At 52.3% G+C, this 20,616-nt stretch overlaps 1 protein-coding gene and 1 long non-coding RNA gene across 2 annotated transcripts in view; one reads left to right on the forward strand and one right to left on the reverse strand.

Moving 5' to 3' along the window:
- Nucleotides 1–20,616, reverse strand: part of TTC7A (tetratricopeptide repeat domain 7A) — a 104,382-nt gene that overhangs the window by 17,982 nt on the left and 65,784 nt on the right. Inside the window, exons 15-17 of the mRNA XM_023531281.1 lie at nucleotides 7,784–7,900; nucleotides 4,235–4,332; nucleotides 2,490–2,624 (exon numbers count right to left, since the gene is read on the reverse strand). Coding sequence (XP_023387049.1) covers nucleotides 2,490–2,624; nucleotides 4,235–4,332; nucleotides 7,784–7,900 — 350 coding nt within the window. The remainder of the gene's footprint in view (nucleotides 1–2,489; nucleotides 2,625–4,234; nucleotides 4,333–7,783; nucleotides 7,901–20,616) is intronic.
- LOC111740595 lies at nucleotides 15,915–19,460 on the forward strand. Its single transcript, XR_002780666.1, has 2 exons — nucleotides 15,915–18,910; nucleotides 19,224–19,460. It is a non-coding gene; the product is annotated as an uncharacterized LOC111740595 (long non-coding RNA).

Raw genomic sequence — 20,616 nt, forward strand, 5'->3', positions numbered from 1 at the left:
GGCGCTCGGCGTATGCTTGCCAGTGATGATGGCCAGGGGAGGGGAGAGGGCTCATGGGGTGCCAATTGCTCCAGAAGGCTCCCACGCTCAGAATGAAAGACCTAGGACACGTTCTCATGTCCCTTTCCGGCTGTGGCAGCTGTTCGCCAGTTTATTCCCCCTTTCCTCTATAATGACAGATGCCCTGATTTTTAATGGGGCATATGGACACCCAGAATAATGATATTTCCCACAGCCCTTTGCAGCTAGGTGTGTGGCCAATGGACTGTGAGGGGGAGTGATGTGTGCGAGTTCCAGGACACGTCCTTACAGGGAGAGGGTGTCTCCATGTCCTACTCTTCCCAGTTATTCCTTAGAATGTGAATGTGGTGGAGAGCCACGCTGGATCACAAGATGAGAGTGATACCCTGTGGACTGCAGAGCCAACAAAATGGAAGACGCCTGGGTCCCTGGACCAGTCAAGCCTGCCATCTCTGAACTGTTATGAGAAAATGAAGTGTCTACCTTGTAGAAGCCACTGCTATTTTGGACTGGTCGCACACACCCAAACCTGACACCTAATGCCACACTGCTAATGCCTAACCCTGACGCGGCACCATGTTCAGAGCACTCAGATTTTGTTCTCAGAGTTCTCTGTAGACTGATTATCTTAGGTGATACTCAGAGAAGACTAATGTGCCAATTATTGATGGGCATGTGTTTATATCAATATTCTCAAATCTAATGACAGGCTTTAGGAAGACCTTTAACCTTCCTCAGAGGTACCAGAACATACCAGCAGCCCTAGTGTAAAGTAACATATCTGAGAAATGCATGCAGGCTTGTAAGATGCAAAAAAAGTTTCATTTGCTGTTGGTCGTAAACAAGGCACGACATTAAAATAAAAGGCCCTGAGAACTCCAGAGCGGGCAACGTACAACTCCAAAACTGGGTCACTGTGTTCCTGATACATTCCTTGAATTTGGTGAAGCCCCAGCCGGACCCCTCCGAGCCGATACGGATCCATATCTCAGAAGAAGACAGGGGAATCTTTTGCTAAGAGGAGGCCTTTTCTATTATTCCTCTGGATTTTTCAACATTCCTCCTCTTCCTACTTAAGATGCAACAAGCTGACCACAGAGCACAGCCCCCACACATCCTCAGCATCCTGAGGGACCCTGATATAGTAACTAGGGCAATATTTGCATTATTAAAATGCTTCCCTGTCTAGCCTTTCTGTGAATCCTGGTCCAATTTTTTTCCCCTCGGATTCAGACCTGTGGCGGGGAGAGTGGGGGCGTGCTGCATACTAATGTGTCCATATGTGAATGCTGCGGGAAACCTTAGATTCTCATTAAAGCACATTCTAACTCTGACTTGCAAAATCTGCATATGCCAGAAACTGGTTATCTACTTTCGGTCTTTTTCCCATCTCCCCCTTGGGGCCTATCGGTACTACCCCTTGGTGGAGACGGGGGCAGATATGAGGATAATCAGAGCTTCACTTGGGCAGATCTCAATCAAGGAGGCATGTTGGCCCGGTGCATTTTTAGGATTCCACTTATTCTATCACCTTCCTCTTTATTCTGCTGCCGCTGCCATTTTATCTCATTCAGGTACATCTCTGGCCTTGACTCACTCTCTTTTCACTTTCATCCACCTCTCACACCACCATCAGATTCAACTTCCAGTCACTGCAGTGAGTTACTCCTTGGCATTCCTTAGCCGAGAATCAAAGACACACACATTGATGGTGCCTCACTGCCTCTATGACTATGGTGGATGGAACAGAAGCCAAGCACCACTCACTGAGCACCTATTATGCGCCTCACACTACACTAACTGCCATAAACACATTAACTCACTTTAGATCAGGACAGGCAGGAATGAGCTGGCACCAGAACCCAGCTCTATGTGACTATGAAGCTGCCTGCCTCTCCAACACCAACGGACCCTCGAACTCCACAGCAGCAATAGTACCAATTAGCTTTCGAGAGGGACTATCCCCTAAACGGCAACCCCAGTGTTAGCAGCCCTCTGCCCTCAATGCACTCTACCGCCAGATCTCCCTTCTCCTGGGGGCTGCCTCTTCTCTAGCAAGTCTGTGAGCTCTTGGGGTTGGAGTATTAACTAGCTCTACTCACGAAGAGGCAAGAAGGAGGGATGGGGCCTATTTTGGAGACTAAGACCATCCATCTTTGTGGCCTTTCCTCAAATCCTTTCGCACATGTATTTGCTGATAGAGAGCTTCTCCCGGTACGCAGGCAGGCACCATCCCCATTTGGCAGAGAGGAAACCCATGGCCAGACAGATTGACTTTTCCCGGGTCAAGCAAAGAAGAAATTGCTGGGACTGCAGCTCCATATTGCTGAGTGCCAGGCCTTTCCATGAGAAGTGAAGCCCATGTAAGCTTTGTCAGCAGTCCCCACCCGCCCACACTCCCTTTTCCAGGACAGGACACAGCTCTAAGAGCCTGGTGGCCTGCTGGCAGGTGGGTTGGTGTCACTCACCAGCCTGGAGCCAGATCTGTTCCAGTGTGGTCCACAGCTGCATGGGGCCCTGCTTCAGGACCGAGCTGGGCATGGTCAGCTCTGACATGGCCTCCTCCAGCCGGGAGGCCGCGATGGACGATGCCCGCCGAGAGCCTACAGAGCAAGACACGAGAGGGCTGAGCAGCAGAGTCAGAGTGTCACACACTACAGGCCCCAGGAGAAGCAACTGTGCAGCCTTATGGGGAGAGAGAGGGCATACTGAGACGGGACAAGGTGGCCGCCAAGCAGCTCACAGAGCCATTAGGGACGGGCCCACCTTGTACCCTCACCCACGGGTGGGGAAAGGAGCTTTCAAAGGGGCAATCAGGCAGCGAGTCCACTTCTAGGAGTCTAAAACGAAGGAAGACAATCACAAATGTCAGCAAAGATGCTCATTCTCCCACTGTCTGTAACACCAGAAACAGAAGTGACCCGAATGTCTGACAATAGGGACTGATTAAAAACAAGTTTTATGATCATACAAAACTATGCAGCCGTTCAAGTAACAATGCAGTCGTTCAAATAACGATGTGGAAAGATGTTGCAGTTAGGTGAAAAAAGCAGGTTGAAAAAGGGTATGATCATATTTTTATAAAAAAAAATATGGGCATGGAAAAAAGTCTGAAAGGCCATTTATTAAGGTCTGGGTGGTAAAATTATGGGTGATTTTTCTTCCTTTTGCTATTTTTGCTTTCTGTTTTCACAAGTGCATGTTATTGTTTTTTTATACAGAAATGTCCCATTTGAGGTTATGCTGTGTAGGATCCATGGTGACAGCTTAGATCAGACCCTGTGACCTTAGGAGAACCTCTCCCTGTGGCAGTTGTGAGTGACGTGGATCCCTTTTCAGGATATATGAGCTGCTGACATTTACAATTCACATGCAGGTGAAATGTGAGCACTTTTTTCTCACTATCTCAGAGGCAATAAAGGCTCCAATAAACTTAGGAGACCTCAGGGCAAACCACAGATGACTTCAGCTTATAAGGCAAGTGCATATGGAGTCCTTCTACTTTGTTCATGGTTCTTCTCTCTTCAATTGCAAGGGCTCTGTGCCCGCCTTCACCATTTCCTCTGGGAATCAGCAGCTCCACATGCAGGCTGCACTCCTTAGGTGCACCTCTCAAGTCAGGTGCTGGGCTTGGCACCGGAAATCAACACCAGTGAAGGCACTGGCGCAACTTGGTTCATGTCCACAGAAGTGGAAAAAATGAGCAATGCCACTAAGTACAACTCCTTCACACTTTCATTCTTGTGACTAATTCTTATGTCTTTGAAGAAGGGATTCTACTTTAATCAGGTCCTCAGATAAAAATTAGCTTGGGCTTAGAGCTGTAAATATAAACTCAGCTCATTCCTTCAATCTACTAGGGACATTATAATGGCAGACTTTGGCCTTGAATCTTAGCCTAAGGGGAAATGGTTTCTGTGCTCCACACATATCTTTCTACCTAGTCCCTACCCTCTTCATCCCTATTTGGGAGATAGGGCCCCTCCCTTGCCTGCCCTAGCCCCAGAGCCTGTAGCCACCAGAGACAACATGGGCTCTGAAAGATGCCTCAAGGCAGCTCCTTAGCGCCTCAGCACAGACCTCAGAGCAGCGAGGGCAAGGAGTGGGGTGGATTTGGCCAGGCTGGGCAGATGACACTCTCCCTGAGTGTGCTCAGGCTGGGATAGTGACCAGTGGAGCCACGTGGACAGTTGTCTGTAGGACACGTTCTTACCGGAGTCTGCGTCATGGGCATCAGGCAAAGTCAGGTGAATGCCACTCTGCTTCTTCAGTGTAAGGCCCTCACCGAGGCTGCCATCTTTTTCCAGGCCTCTGGAAGGCAAGAGAAGGCCAGGCCCTGGTGAAGTGAAGGGCTGGCAGGCAGGGAGGACTAGGTAGCCTCCTGCCAGGCAGGCTCTGGGGCTGAAAGTTCAGGCCCAAGAACAGAGCCGAAGCCAAGACCACTGGGAAGGATGAAGACAACCAGAGTGATAGGACAGGTCAGGGCTCAGGCTTGGGATGCTGGAATCTGGCTCACTCCAGAGGCTAAACTGATATGATGCTTGCTACTCCCCATCACTCACACACACACACATGCTGCCTGCTGAGTGCCTGTGGGGCCATCAGCCTCCTTGCCATTCATTTCGTGCCCCGGCTATACACTTGTTCATGCTGCAGCTACCAACAATGTTCTCGCTGTTCTTCCCAGTCCAATCCAAATCCCCCATCCTTCAGAACCCAGCCTGAGTACCCCTCATCTGTCTAGAAAGCCTCCTCTGGCTCCCTTGCCCCTCACGGTGGCCTTCCTTTCCTGCTTCCACCAGCATGGACCCCACACCACAGATGCTGAGGATGAGAAACTCACTCTTTCCAGCCAGAAGCTCTCCTCGCCCATGGGAAGGTCTTTTCTACCTTTTGTTGCCTTCACCAATGTCAAGCCGAGGGCCAGGCACAGAAAAGGCACAGTAAACTGGCTTCTGAGGAAAGCCTGGTCTTTGCAGGCCACCAGAAGTGCTCCCTCCCGGTCCACCCCCAGGGAGGGAAGGCTCAGATGCCACTCTGCCTCAGGCACCCTACCCTGGCTGCCAGGTGGCCCCAGAAGAGCCAAAGGGGAACTCTGGTATGGCAGATGAACAAGCGTGGTGACCCCATTCCCCAGCCTCCCCAATTTTTGACGTCCCTGAAGCTCCCACACTGCTAGGGAAGTTCCTCTTTCTCAGAGTGGGGGATTGAGGGGGGGGGCCAGGTCAGAAAGGCCGCACAGTCTGTTGTGCCCTCCCAAGGGTGCACACAGCCCACAGCTACCCCTACCCACTGCCAGGGACGCCCAGGCCCTTGAACCTGCTGACTGGGGCAGCTTCGAGGAGGACCAAGGTGATCGGGCAGGACAGAAAGCAGGCCTAGCCTGGGGCCAGAAGCTTCTTCCCTTCAGAAGGGTGTGAAGATGATGGTCCCATAAAGAATATTATCCTAACTCAGGCTCACAGTGGCCTGAAGGTAGGCCTGTGGCCACCACAGCCATCTTTGTGGACATTAAAGGAAGCCGCCTACAAAAACTGCAGTGGGTCAGGGCTAGTTCCTGTCCTCTCCCACCCTCTTCCCATTCCTGGGAGGCACCTGAGTGTCATGAGCCAGAGATACTGGGTTAAAACCACAGGGCAACCACTTCTTATCTGTGTGACCCTCGGCAAAGCCACCTTTCTGGGTCTTAGCTGTCTCATTTTGAAACGACCATGAGAAATGTCGATCTTGTGAGGTTACTGTGAGGAGCACGTGAGACAACACGGGCAGGTGCCCAGCACGTGCTGGCATGGTACATTTCAACAGATGCAGCTTCTTGTCTCATCTGCCTGCCCAGCCCCTGACATGGCCTCTCCTGGGGCTCCAGAGACAGCCCATCTTGGGGTCTTTTGCCACTAGTTCTAAGCCAATATACAGCATTGTTCCTGCCCTAAAGACCCTGACAGCCAGGTGGGAAGAAGAGATAGTCGAAGTTGAGCAGTCAGCAAAAATCCAGATGTAGAGGGCTAAGAGGAAGCATCAGAGGCAGGGTGACTAGAGGTGCCAGGAGGAGGGGCACCTGAGAAGGGCCTGAGGGGCAGTGAACAGCAGGAGGCGGGGTAGGGTAGGCTAGTCCCTCAGGCTGTGGATTCTGGCCTTGATCCTGAGCTGCCCCAAGCTAGATTTTACAAGCTCCAGTTTCTGCTCTGTGGCTCCAGGTTGATAAAGAATGCTCTCTATTCTTGGGAAAGCCAGGAGGGTATTGGATGCAGGCCTCTGGTCCCAACAATTTGCCTCCAGGGTCGCTGGCCTGGCTGAGCCCTGCTCCACCCTGAAGGTTCCCCAGAAGTACCTTGGGGAGGAGCTCCACCAGGCCCTCGGATCAGAGATGAGTGTGTGGGTGGTGATTTGAAAAGACCCCTAGGCACTGTCCCCACAGCCCACAGCTCTGCTGCCTAGCATGAAGCATAGGCTGGGCCCTATCTGCCCAGAGACAAGACTACCTGGATGAGCAAGCAACCAGCCATCCCACAAATAGGCAGTCCCTGCCAGCCTCTCTCCACAAGGGCAACTAGGTTACGCACCTGCCCATGCAGCCACAGCCGGTAAGCTGGAGAAGTTCATCTGAACACAGATCCCCCTCGCACCAGAGTCTGGCCCTCGCCCTCACATCACCCAGCCCCCCAGGTGGTTCCCCATTTCCTCTCGGAAAAGTCCTCTGCCCCAGAGCCTTCTTCTGGCAGCTTCCAACGGCTGGTCCTGCTCTACCCTGGAATTTTCCAGGCCCAAAAGTCTGCAAAGAAAGTGATGGCCCTGCCCTGCCCAAGGGTGTTACTCCACTGGATTACTCTGGGGCCTCCTCTGTAAACGTCACCATTAGAGACATGCCTCTGGAGACTGTGAGAGCCTTCTGAGTGCTCAGAGTCCCTGTGAAAATAGAAGCGCATCCACCACAGTCAGGTTCCCCTGACGTCTGAGGGAGATGACACTGCCCGCAGTCCCAGAGAAGGCGAGGAGGTGGGGTCCAGACCAGGAAGAGGCAGTGTACCGCCCTGCATGAGGCCTCTTTTCCTCTTTGGGCTCCCAGGCTGAACCCCAGCATCCCAGTGGGTTTGAGCAAAGACTTTCTACAGATTCGGCCTGGACATGAGTGTCGCTGTGCTCTGGCCCAGGAAAAACTTGGAGCCCAGGCTGGGGACTATAGCAGAAGGGAGGATTCATCGAGACAGTGGGTAAGTTGGGAGGAGTAGGGGGGCCCTTCAGGAACTCTGCTTCCTTCTCTTCTTTTAGCTTCCAAATGGGACCAGGGAAGAAGTAACAGGTTGCATGGATTGCGATTCAGGAGACCTAGGTTCAAGCCCCAGCATTATCATTTACCGAGCAAGCGGCTCTGGCAAATTATATAAGGCCCCTGAGTCCTAGTTTCCCTACTGGTGAGAATAAAATCTGATGATATCTAAGACAAAAGCAGCTGATGTGGAAGATAGAGCAGCAAGCCCAGCTCCTGGCTCAGATGCTCGCAAATGATTTTTCTTGCTTCTTATTCTTCTGAACTTAAGTCTCCTAAACAGATTCTTTATGTTCTTCACGGAGGATTGCCACAAAGTTAAAATTAGACCAGGGATGTAAAAGGCCCCAGCAGCAGTAAGTCCTACACTCTCATTCAAACATCCTCATCGCCCCCTGCCCACCAGGCATGTGGCCACTCAGCAGTGGGTGGTTGCCAGGCAACCACCTCCCGTCAACCTTCTGGCAAACCCAAGGGACAATGACAGCTACTCACCCCAGCTGAGAGAAGTTGTACAGGGTCTGCCACAGCCTCAGCATTTGTCTGCAGGTCACAAGGGCTTCCTCTGGGCCTTTCAGTACCTGCTCCAGCTTCACCTTGGTGAACATCAGGCTGGGAGGAGGGAGAAGAGTAGTCAGCACACCTCTGAAGGGGCTCCCTTTCTCCCCGGCTCTCCTCTCAGGATGTGATTCCAAGGGGCTCAGCCCCATCAGAACAGCCCCCATCTACCTACCTTCCAACCTACAGATGGCAGAGTGCCCACGAGTGTGGTGGCCTGGGCCGTACCCCGGGATCACCTGCTGTCTCTGTGCATCAGTTTCTCCATACTCTGTGCCAAAGCACGAAGCACTTTTCTGTATTTCTCATTGTCCATGGCGCTTAGCCACTTGTCCGTGATCATATCCTATCTTGCCCCACCTTCTGAAGCACTGTCAAGTGTGGTTACTAGCCTTGCTTTGTTTGCACGTCCTCATTATGCTGACATACCCCACAGGCCTGAGATGAAGCCTTGTTTAAGAGACAGGGCCAGAAAACAACTCTGAATCAAGGAAAGAGGCTGCTAAGCAAGGAACTGGTAAAATGGTCATTGAAGATCAGAGTTCTGCTTTCCAACTTGCCCACATACAATAGGTGCTCAATTAGCACCTCCTCAACTGAACTGCAAATTTGTTTCCTGACCCTGGATATAGGAGGACATCCATGTTTAACTTTATCAAAGGATTCTTCATTGAGTTTCCTAAAATTGCCAGTTCCCCTCATATATTCATTTGGATTAAAGGTACACGAAGTCCTATTCAGTCACCGTTTAGGAACAGTTACTATGCAGAGATCAACCTCAGAATCTCTTTCAACCTAAAAACCAGAGGTCCTCTGATGTAAGAATAGTGTGGGGATGTGGCCCTAAGAGAGGCTGGGAAGAGAGGAAAAGGTCTGGTTCCACCAGGAAGCAGGGCCACAGGAGGGGCCGATGGCTGCCTCCCTCTGCCCAGGACACAGCAGAGATCACTGGAAGGCTGGCTCACCAGGACTGGGGCAGGGTCTGGATACTCTGCTATGTCTGGGGTTGGACCTTTAGTTACTGGGGAGGTGTGGGGACACTTAGGTGGTTTAAGGCAGTGGCTGTTTACCAGTGGGTATGGAAGTATTATACTTTTTTTTTTTTTTTACCACCAGTACTGCCAGCCACAGGGATGCACACCAGTGGCCTGGGCAGACTGGCTGAGCCACTGAGGCCCAAACAAGGCTATGCCTCCCGCTTTTCACTGGGTGGTGAGCTGTGAGGCACTTTTACTCCCGGCATCGCTGTTGGGCAAATCCACATAACCGTCAGGCTCTGAACTTGACCGATGCAGGGTGGTTCTGCCAGCTCTTCTAAGATTGGCACATAGGCCCTCATGGAAGCTGAGTCCTGCATCTAGACAGGGAACATCACTGTGACGTATGGCTGCAGCAGGGGGCGGGCCCCAGACAGGGAGGCGGGGAGTCCACCTGGGAGCTTCCCCTCTGGTCTTCTCCCTCACTTCGGACCCTGCCTCCTCTGTCTTGCATGAGACCTGGGCCTCCAGGCTCATGAAAAACGTTGATGGCCTTGCTGTTCTTTTCTCCTCACACCTGGTTTTTCTTAAATTGTGACTTGTCCGGTAGAGAACGAAGAGGGTAAAATTTGCCCCAGTCCACTTCTCAGAGAAGGGGGTTGGGCAAGTATTATTTTTCTTCTTCACTTTTCCTCAAGCATGCCACGTGCCTTTTCTGCCCCTGCACACAGGGCACCCCCACCCCACCCTCACATGGCCTCTCCTCTCCATTTGCATCCATCTCCCATGACAGACTTTAGACCCCCCTCAGCAAGCCTTCCCAGACTCCTAGGATGCCCCGCTGGCCTACAAGGTCCCGAGAGCAGGAACCAGTGTCTGTAGTGTGGCATGCACAGGCCTGAGCAGGAACGTGGTCTCAGCACCTTGGGCGGGCGGCTGCTGGGGAGAACTGGTTCTGCCGCCCCTGCTCTCCCTTCCCAGATTCTCCAGTGGGCCAACGCTCCACAAGTACTAGGAGCCTCTGCTTTAGGGACTATGAAGTGGAAGACACAATTCTTGCCTTCAAGGTAACAATTAGTGCTAAAAATGACAAATTACCCAGAAAATCAAGTGCTGTATTTTTGGATCAGAGTCAGTACCAGAAAAGAAGAGAGATGGGGTCTTGTTGGGGCTGGTGTTTGATGCAAAGGAGGGTGGGATGGGACATAGTTAGGAGTGGGGGAAAGAGAAGCATGGCAAGGGGACCAGTGGCTGGAAGAGCAGGTGCCGGTGAGGAATCAAAGCCTCTGAGGAAGGGGGGCACATCCAGGCTCAGTCCATTCCAAGGCTCCCCTCCCCTCAGGCAGCAGAGTCCCCTGGGCAGGGCTATTTGGGTTGGGCTGGGCTGGTTCCAAGACAGCTTCTGGGTAGACCGGCCCTGCAGCATTTTCCTAACACCCAATCTCCCTAGACAGGCCTTCTCTTTAGCACGCCCCTCTCTGCTAGGGCACCTCTCCCCATTCCTGCTGCCTGCACCCCCGAGAGCCAGGATGGGGCCATGGCAGACCTGACCAACGCTGTGCCTGGAACAGAAGTGGCCGAAAACTGAGCTGGTGTTACAGTGACTTCTACCAACGCAGGCTGTTATCCTCGCGGCTGCTGACATTCCATTAGCATGAGCGACCCAGAGTGGAATTTCTCAACCCAATCACATCCTTTGAGGGCTGGGCGAGTGTTCCAACAGCTACCCTCTGGTCAGAGCCTTCACTCCCCGGTCCTGGGAGGTTCCACATCAGCTCCTGCGGAGGTTTCCTTGGGCTCGAAGTTCAGCACTGCCAGAGGGGTCTTCTCAGCCAAAAAGCCTACCCCCACTGTCCATGACATCAGTCCAAATGCCTGTGTGCACCACCTTCCACTCCTGCCACCCCTCTGCATGACCTTGGGGGCCCGTGTGCTGCTCACACGGGTATTAACAGTTCCCTGAACTGTAGGACAGGTCCCTGGGCTCAGCCATGCCCTGCTTCATGTTGTCACCCTGTTGGAACTTGCCCTTCCCCCCCAACATCCAGCCGACTCCTAACCAGATGTCACCCTCCATCAGGATGTGGTCATCTGCACACGTGCTGGCCTGCCTCTACCTCACTGCTGAAGTCTCTCTCAACCCTCCTCCCAACCCCCCCACAACAAGAAACAGCAAAAAAGCTCTGCTCGCTTAGAAGGGGCAATTCTGTGGCTCTTCTAAGACCATCAACCCCCCCACCCCCACCCGCCACACACAGGCCAGTCGGAGCCCAGGGCTCCCACAATGGGTGGCCCATTTCTCCAAACAACAGCATGAAGGCTGGAAGAGCCCTGGTGGGCCACCCTGGCTGGCGGGTGTTACTTTGGGGCCCACGTAAGGGCCACAGCCTCATCAGAATGCTGAGCTTCCTGTGTGGGCCATGGGGAGGCTGCTGGCATTGGGGGCTGGGGGATACGAAAGGTAAGCCCGGCTCCTTAGCCCCTTTAACCAGCCCAGGCCCCGGCATATCTGTTTTATATACTGAATGAATCTAAACCGTCATTTGAAGAAAGGATTCCAAAAGCCCACCATCTTAACCCAGTGGCTCCCATCCTCCTCCTCTGAGAAGTCCTAGTGTGACCACCCTCACCCCTCTCTGAATGGTCCAGACATTAGGCAGCTAGCACTTAATTACAGTATGTTTCTTTTTGCCACATGGCTTATGAGTTTAATAATGAAAATAAACTCATATCAAGCATTTTAAAATTCAGATACTGTGGAAACAGTTTGTGGCCAGTTCTGCCTACAGATGGTAAAGCCATCATTCATCTTGTCCTGTGTGCATGTCCACCTGCAGGACAAGGCCCTGCCTCCGTCCACGTCATTGCCTTCCCAGCTTCCCCAGTACCTGGCACAGAGCTGAGCACACAGTGTCCGCTTTGTACTATGAAAATGTGTGTTGTTACAACCATCCAGCCGTGTTCTAGATCTCACAATACATATTAAATCAGAGCCAATTTCTGATGCCGCCACTTCCCACTTCTGGTTCCTGGCTAGGAGGGAGGACAGGAAGCTGATCACTTGCTGCTCACAACTGCAGAGTGGGCAGGACTCACACAGCCAACAAGCAGTGAGCTGGCTGATTCCATTTTAAGCTGTCCAGAGCAAAGTTGTACAGGGCCTGGGGAGGAACAGGGCGTGCTGGGTATGACATGAAGATGTCTGGCTCCTTGTGACTGGGGGGGTCTTCACCCCAGAGAACGATCACCCAGGCAGAGCCAACAGTAGCACAGCTGAGGAGAGTCTGAGACAGGAAAGCCTGGAATTCTGAAATCTAGTAGCCCTCTCACACCCGGACAAAAGCCATTCTGGGACAGGAATGGCCACATTGCTGTCCTCAGACCCTGCACTGTGACCTCACTCAGAGCGGACAGACACTGGACCAGGAATGAGAAACCTGAGCCAAAGTCCCAGCTCTGTGGCTGCCCAGCTGGGCACGTCACAGGTTCCAGACCTGCAAAATAGCAGCGAGGACTCCTGCCCCATCTGCCCAGGGATCCCACAGATGAACTGCGGTGACCTTTAAGGAACAGCTGAGAACCCACAGGTGCATTCAGTCCTTAAGCGCAGGCCAGCCCAAAGCTCAGGGAAGGGACTCCTGCTTTGATACTGCAGGCCTATCAGACCCCTAAAAACAGTTTCTAGGCCGGGAGCCTCCGAAGGCTCTCAGAAAGCCCCTGAGCTGCATGGCCTGTTTGGCAAGGCAGGTGGTCCTCCTCGTGGCTCTTAGGACCTAAGATGGGCATGAGAAAGGAAAAGGACAGAGGGATGGACAGAGCCATAGCAACCTCGGCTGTGACCCCCCTCTTGCAAGCACTTTCCTGTTTTTTTAAGCCGTGGAAGCTCATGTGGAATAAACATTAAGGTCTTTTAAGGCCGCACGCCCTGGCCACGCCATTGCATCTGAAGGCAGATGTGAAAGTGAGTGTTCTCTCTGGGGAAGGGGAAGGAGCGAGAGTCAGTGTAAACACCCCCTGGGTGCTGTTCCACCCAGGGGTTAAGCTGCTGGGGCTGCAGGGAGGAGAGTCCTGGGTCCTGGCACTCTCCACTGCACCATGCGATGGATGCAGCACATGTGCCTTGGTCCTAGCAGAGGTCCGGCGCAGCCGCAGGCCCACTCTTTGAGAGCTCGCGCCCCCCCAGGAATGCCATCAGCACCTTGGCAGCCAAGCCGGGCACCCCATGCCTAGGCTTGGTGCTCCCTCAGCCACCGTCCTCACGGCACGCCTCATCTACCACTGCACTCTGGTTAAGGTGGAGACCTGCCACCTCCCCTATCACCTGCACGGTCCAGCATGGGGGCGGGCGAGGAAGGTGCCCTTGCTGAACCGCAGTCTCAGCCCTGCAGAGTCTGAATGTCTGTCTGACTGTCCGTGTCTGCGCCAGTCCCTCTCCTGTGGGAGAAAGACAGACCAGTGAGGTCAGAGTCTCTGGGTGTCACCACAGGTCACCAGAATTGCCAATCTTCCAGATCACCCCAGCCAGGGCTGAAGGTGGAGGTTCCTAGGGGAATAGTTGGGTAGGCTTGGCCTCCACCTCTTCCTCCCATCCTTCCTGGGCCCTTCCTGCCCGGTCTGCACTCCTGGGGCAAGACCAGAATCAGCCTGCTAATTATCAAAAGGATTAATACTTGGAGCTGTTCTCATTTGAGGCAAAGACAAATCATTTTTTCCCACTGCTATGAAGAGGAGATATGTTAGCGTGAGCCTCCTCATAACTGGGTAAGCATGAGCCTCTTTAAAACCTTTTTTTCAAAAAAGAATTCTTTGATAAATAGGGGATATTTTTGTGACAATGGCTCTGGCTAAGCAAGCTCTGTCCTGGGGTCAGAGGTCATCTTGTCCAGTCCACCTTTTCAGGAGCCTCGGATCATTCTCCCCTGTGTCCCCTCCCTGGCTGGTTACCCCAGCACCCTTGGTGGCAGGGAGATGCTGGCAGGGCAGATCTGGCTGCAGCGAAGGACATGGGCTATATGGGTGGCAAGCACAATGGGTCTACATTTTCCTTTCATGTTCCTGAAAGCAGCTCCCTATACAATTCCTCAGCATGTACAATAAACACTTGAACACGGTAACTGCCATGCATCTGAGAGAGCCACCTCTGGCCCCGGGCTTATTCTTCCTCAAACAGCAGGACACTGCAGAAATGGCCTTTGGTATCAGATGAAGCTGGTATGCTTCTAGGCTTTGCTGCTTCCTAGCAGGTGCCTTCACCTCTCTGAGTTTTTACCTATTGTGTAAAGCGGGGCCAGTAATGGCACTGCCCAGGAGGGCTATTGGGAGGATTAGGGCAAGAGAGCCTATAAAGGCAGCCCTGGTGCACAGTTATCCCTCGAAAGAGGTTAGTGTCAGCCCCAGACCACTCACTCTGTCATTACCAGTCCTCCCTGTTAGATTCTGTACTCTGGGGCAGGGACCATGTCTTTCTTATCTTTGTATCCCCAATGCCTGACCTAATGTCACTCAATGGATCTTTGCTGGATAATGGAAGAAGGAAGTTGAGTCGCAAGGACTCACTGAGGCCTGGAGGGCATTCCCAGGATCAGAGGACTCTGAAGAAGTGAAGGGGCAGGATGTCCTGCAGAACGCTCCGCTTTTCCTGGTCCCATGCCTCCGTTCACCCGTTCACTGGGCCATGGGTGGCTCCGCCTGATCCCTCAGGTTTCTGGCGATCGTGGGAGCCTTCCACACTGGGGGAAGGGGTGGCAGCAGGTGTGGTGAATGTGCAAAAGGGGGTATTATCTCTTTAAAGGACAGTAATTAGTAATTCCAGCTGATGGGTGTACTGTGCTGTTTTAATGAAGTATTCTATTTTTACAGAAAACACATAATTGAGTGAAAAAGCAGGCTATTCTCTGAGTTAGGTGGCCTATGCCTCTGGAAAGTCTAACTCCTCGGCCAGGAGGCCAGAATTGGCACACAGACAGCATGGGGTTCTATAGGAAGCGGACCCCATCCTGGGCTGCCCCCCGTCAGACTCAGTGGTGAAAACCAGGGGCCACATTTGAGGATCCACATTCAAATCCCAGCTTCCCTTCTTCTAGCCATGTGACCCCAGGCAAGTCAGGTAACTTCAATTTTGTATCTATAAAATGGGAATGACAAGATCTGTATATATGCCTTGGGGATTCTTATGTGGAAATAAAAGCCTAGCAGGGGGTTGGCGTTTCATAAAGGGTCTGATCCACGTCTGCCCTGTCAATATTTACCTAGCCCCTGTTATCTAGTTGCTTACTTATGCCCTCCATGCCTCTGTTTCTTCATCTGTAAAGTGGGAACAATGGGAGTTTCTATATCTCCTAATATTGCTAAGGGGGTGTAATTGAAGTGCTTAGAGCAGCGCCTGGCAGAGCAAGCACTGGGCGCACTGCTCGTGGGTTCAAGCAGACTAGGGCTGTTCAGCCCATTAGCTGGCGTGAGTTCTAGTCCCTGCTTTGCCACTCATCAGCTACCTGATCTTGAGATATCATCTAGCGTTCCCATTAGTTTGTTCACCTTTAAAGTAGGAGAGCTATAAAAACTAAAACATAAATCAAACAAAAATGATAACAAAACAGGGTAAGGGGTGTGAGCACTCTGAGAGCTGTAAGATGTCAACATCCCCATGTGTTCCCTTCCTTCCTTTCCATGGTCTACTCATCAGATGGTCTACTTGGGTGCTGGGCGCCCAGCCACGGGCTCCCTACAGGAGGAGGGGAAAGCAGAGGACAGGCCACAGTCTCTGCCCCAGAGGTGTTTCCACACTCAGGGGAGGTTCAAACAATACATCTGAGACGATTAGGAAACTAAACAGAGGAGAACCAAGCACTCGACTGAGTGGGTCAGCTTTGAGGAACTCCATGAGGAACACTTCAGGGCCAAATGAAGCTGAGGGGTCTCTGAGAAAGCAAAGCCGGGTAGGGAGGGCTGGACTGGCAGAGAAGAAAAGCCAGGAAGTGGGTGGGAGGGGCCAGCCTGACCAGGCAGAGACTCCTTCCCCAGGACAAGATGGGGGCATGGAGAAAGGGGGAGTAGCCCCTCTGTGTCGGAGACAGAGCACCCCTAGAGCCCCATTCAGGCTGTCATCACCTGGCTCTCAGGGTGTGGCCCTGCCCCTGTCCAGGAATACCAGGCATTTGCTGAAGGGCGCAGGTCTCCCAGACTCCTAGACTCCATGCCTCTGGGACAGACTCCACCAGGGCAATTAACTGATTAAAGTCACACCGTGCTCTCTGAGGGTATTATTAAAGCCCTAACAGGAGCATCTCCCTGAGAAGGAGAGGGCCACAGTCAGGTCCAGCCTTAGTACCTTCCCATGGACGAACCCCCAGTGTGAAAGGGATTCTTATGGTTCCCAGCCCTGAAAACCAACGATTTTTCCTTGGGTCTGGAGAATTGCATTGACTCATATCCCCTAATCTTTTAAGGCTTACACTGATCTTCTACCTCCTAACGAATTCATTCAATGTGACCCAACTTTGAAGCTTTAAAAATCAACAGCCTGTATGCTTTGCTTACTGAATTTAGCCTCTCTTTACTTCAAACCCTGTCCTACCTGGAGTACAGGCTATGGCTGGCTGCATGGCAAGGCCTTCTTGTCTGTGTTGACTGATGGCTGACCCAGTGGCCTCCAGGCCCATTTCCCTCAGCTGCAGGCCACCTCCAGTTAACCCCAGATAACTCTCCAAACACAAATTCACAACCTCGAAAGATATGAACGCAAACCACGCAGGGCAATTCCGTAACCATTTGGGGGTGGAAGAACTTGCAGAAAGTCCTCAGGTAGAACAAAGGAAGGCTTCCAAGCTGGTATAAGGCACCAAGAAGCAAACGCTTTGGTCCTGGTTTGTGATCTCTGCTCAGTGAGCAGAACCTAAGGACCCGAAGACCACCCGTAGCAAAGAGGAGGACAGCCCTGCTTCACAGCACGAATGCCCCTCCTGGGCCCGGGCCCCTCCAGCTAGAGAATGGTGTGCCCTGGGCCCCAGTGCCTGTCTCTAGAACAGGTTATAAGCAAGGAAATCAAGGAGTCCAGAAGCAAAGGGCTAAAACCACTTTAAAACAAATGAAGAATTCCTTTTGGAAAAATATGCAAATATCTCTTTCCTTTCCTCCCTCTCCTCTTCAAACAAAGCCACCCAGGTCATCTACCCTGCTAGTCTGAGTGTAAGCGGACAACTAAGGGAGACCGAGGACTCTGACTGCAGCGTCACACAGAGTGAGATCACAGGAGGCTGCAAGGAACAACCAGCGAAGGGAAATGCTGAATGTCAAACCAGCTTAGCAATGAGGAACTGACCTTTGGGGAAGAGAGCCTGGTGCCAGTGATTATGTCTGGCTTAACACTCCCCCTCTACCACGCAGCCTGCAAGCTGAACCCCCAGCTCTTGTCCTCGGGGGGGCTGCGGAAGCTAAATATGTTTAATGAATGCAGCAAAGTGATAAACTAGGTTTATGCTCATACCTTTGATTCCAGCCTCCTCACTGGAGGGTTGGTATTTTAAGCGTCCTTTTGATCTACTACAAGTCCCTAATAAGATCCATCCAATAAACACACTGGGTTTAAGTCAGAAATGTTAACAGGAGCCCCAGAGGAATGCACCACTAGAAATATGTCACTTGCCACTTGAGAAAAAGGTGAGGCAGGACAGGTAGATCAGAGAGGTGTCCTTGGGGCCAGCGTTAACCTTAACTAAATAAGGTCAAGGTCTGGCCCCAGCCAACGCCTAGTTATCAGCTCAAACATTTTCCAAAACAGCCTAGGTTTCCCTGGGGAGATGGCTTTGATGGTTTCATTTGTTTACACACAGCGAGCTCTGGCTTGTTGAGAGAGCTGCATTCATTGTTCCAGTGCTGGGGAGTGCTCCCCACTTCCACACACCTTCCCCCAGGACCTTCCAAGTCCCCCTGGACCTGGGTGGGGCGGCCTACCCTGACTGACAGTGGTAGAAGGAGGCAACCTTGGAATTGCGGAGACGGGCAGGGCAAACCAGTTGGCTCCTCTGCCACCAGCCCAGGGCCGGGGCTTTCAACACTGATGTGGCAGGCTGCCAAGCCTGGGGTGGGGGCAGTGACTGACAGGCTGGTTATTGGAAAGCTCCCATCATTAGCTCAGGAATGTTGTTTGGTTACCATGGTGACCTTCACTACAAGAGGCCTGACTAAAGCACAAGGAATCTGCTACCTAAAACCAGCGCCCCAAGGAGCCTGGGCTTCAGGATCCATGCTTATCAGTAGCTGATTCCCTTTGACCCTGCACTCCTGCCCCCCTGGGCTGGGCCTCCCAGCTGCCTCCCATACCCACGACCAGGAGAAAAGCCTAGCAAAGGTATCTTCAAGTTCGTATGGGCCCTCTCGCATTCCAGGGCCTGGCCTGGCTTAGAACCAGGTCTGAACAGGGAGGCTGCTGCCCCCACGAGGCCCTCTGCAGGCTGACCAGGACTGGCCTCAGCCAGCACATGTGTCCAGGGCTTAGTTAGAAGCCCTCAGGATTTCAGGAGGCTGCTCAGGGTGTCTGGTTCCCACTGTGCCAGGCTCACACTGTCCCCGTGGCCATCGGTCTCTGCCTCATCACGTTCCTGCCTTTTTAAACCCAAGCTCCATTAACTAAAGGTCCTCCCACAGCACGAAAATCAAGATCCTCTTTGCTTTGCTTTCTAATCCCTGAATTCAGGAGGATTTTCGAAAGTTCAACTCCACGAAAGCTGAATTTTTCTCCAGGAGTCTTGAGACTGCTTGTAGGAATTATGGCCTCTTATGCAGCTAAAAAGCTTAAAGACCTTTCACAGAGCTTCCCTGCCTCTGCCTCCCTGCCCTCCCTTACACACAGGGCACCCTCCTCCACCTCCTGGCCCACGAGCACTGGCCCCCTTGGGTGCCATGTTGCAGTCTGACACAGTGGGCTGCCTTCCAGACCCCACCACACGGTTATAAACCGACTGTGAGACCTTCTCTTGCCCGAGTCTTACAAGACTTTGGAAGCTGAGGGAGGCAGAATGGATGTCAGTCTTCTGGCAGATGAGAAAATGAAGGCAAGGAAAGGAGGAGCATGCTGCTGGAGGGGACACAGGTAAGTGACAGGCATGACTTGCACAGGGATAAGCTGATGTGGAAAGGGGTCCATTGTACCCACTGGCACCCTCCCCTGTGCCGGGTCTCCTCCACCCCGACGCTGGCTGGTCTACCTCTTTCTTTTCACTAACGCAGGCTCTGTAGAAAGGCAGACCCTCTAAACGATCTCAGCCACATGGGGCAGCTAGTGGGGAGGTGCTCAGTGGCAGACAGACCCAGACCACAGGCCCTTAAGTGCCCCCCGAATACATAGACCTTGCTGGTGATGCGGAGGTCAGGGTGATGGCGGTTTGACTTTTGTTTTGCTGCAGTGATGTTTACTGGACCGGTCATTTAATTAACTGCCATTGCAACAGCTGGCGCCACACAGCTTGTTCCCAAAGCAGGGAGCAGCTGGAGAAGCAGGATGCAGTTTCCACTGAAGAGCAATGACATTTTTCAGTGATCCCTGACCAGTAATGGACTCGATGATATATCCTGCTAACCCATGGATTTCTGTATTCCCGGAGTTTCATCTGTGGGGAATAGTACTGACTTATTTGCAAAGAGCCATGGGCATCCTCTTTGGTCAATCCAGAGCTTTGTGGTAGATGGATTTTCCATCCTCACTCCTACTTCATATCTATATCTATATCTATATCTGTATCTGTATCTGTATCTGTATCTGTATCTGTATCTGTATCTATATCTATCTATATATCTAGATACACACACACACACATACATGCATATATTCGTACACACATACACACACACGTACATATTTTAAGGTGGAGTTTTTTTTTCTCCCTAAGACAATAGAAATGTAAAATGTATTCTCTCAGTTCTGGAGGCCAGAAGCCTCCTATATTTTTTCCAGTTAGTTTTGCAGCCTTTTAGGGCTGGCTCAGATCAAGACAGAGCTCTTCATGGTTATGGAGGTGAAAAGCTCATGGTGGCTCAGGGATAAAGAACCTTTCACTACTTCTCTACTCCACTGACCCCGATGGGCTTTGCAGAGTGAGGCACCATGGGGGAGGGGGTGCTCAGGTGGCCAAATGCTCCTCAGTAGGCATCTGTATACTGACATAGGAACAGAAGAATCCCGAGGAGGCCTCTGGGGACAGGACTCAAATGTTCTCCTTCCTTGGGCTTGGGCCTCACAGAAGTCTCCCTGCTGCTGGCCCCAGGGCCCCAGCCTGAGGCCCCTGCTGTGGCAGCCCTGGTGTGTCTCTGGATGGGGGAACTCTGTTTCCACAGTGATGGCTGCCCCTTTAGAAGGATTCTGCCTGCAGAAGTGGGGACACAGCTGACAGAGAGGGGCACAGTTATCCCGCAAACTGACTAAGAGCACAACCTATACCAGGGCGGCTCACTGTTTTTGGGTCTAGGGTCCCTCTGAGGGTCTGCTGAAAGCCCTCTCCCTGGATGCATGCACACAGTGCAAATCTTAGTGAGTTCAGTTCTGGGCATCTTGGAGGCCCAGAAGTCCAGCCATGGGCCTCCCAGGGGGAGTCACCAATCTCACAGCAAGGACCGCCTCTCTAGCGCCCCCATGAAGACACTTTCAGTGAGTGAAGCACTTCCTGGGAAAGGAGGGGGCGCCTGAGTTAGGTGGGAGGAAAGAGGATGGAGGGGCGCACACTGCCAACAAGGGAGGGAAGAGTGGGGAGAAGACAGCTTCCTCAACTAGCCTGAGCCAGGGAGGATGGAGGAAGCCCACAG

Source organism: Pteropus vampyrus, unplaced genomic scaffold (genome assembly GCF_000151845.1).
Source record: "Pteropus vampyrus isolate Shadow unplaced genomic scaffold, Pvam_2.0 Scaffold66, whole genome shotgun sequence".
In the NCBI taxonomy this organism is placed as follows: domain Eukaryota; kingdom Metazoa; phylum Chordata; class Mammalia; order Chiroptera; family Pteropodidae; genus Pteropus; species Pteropus vampyrus.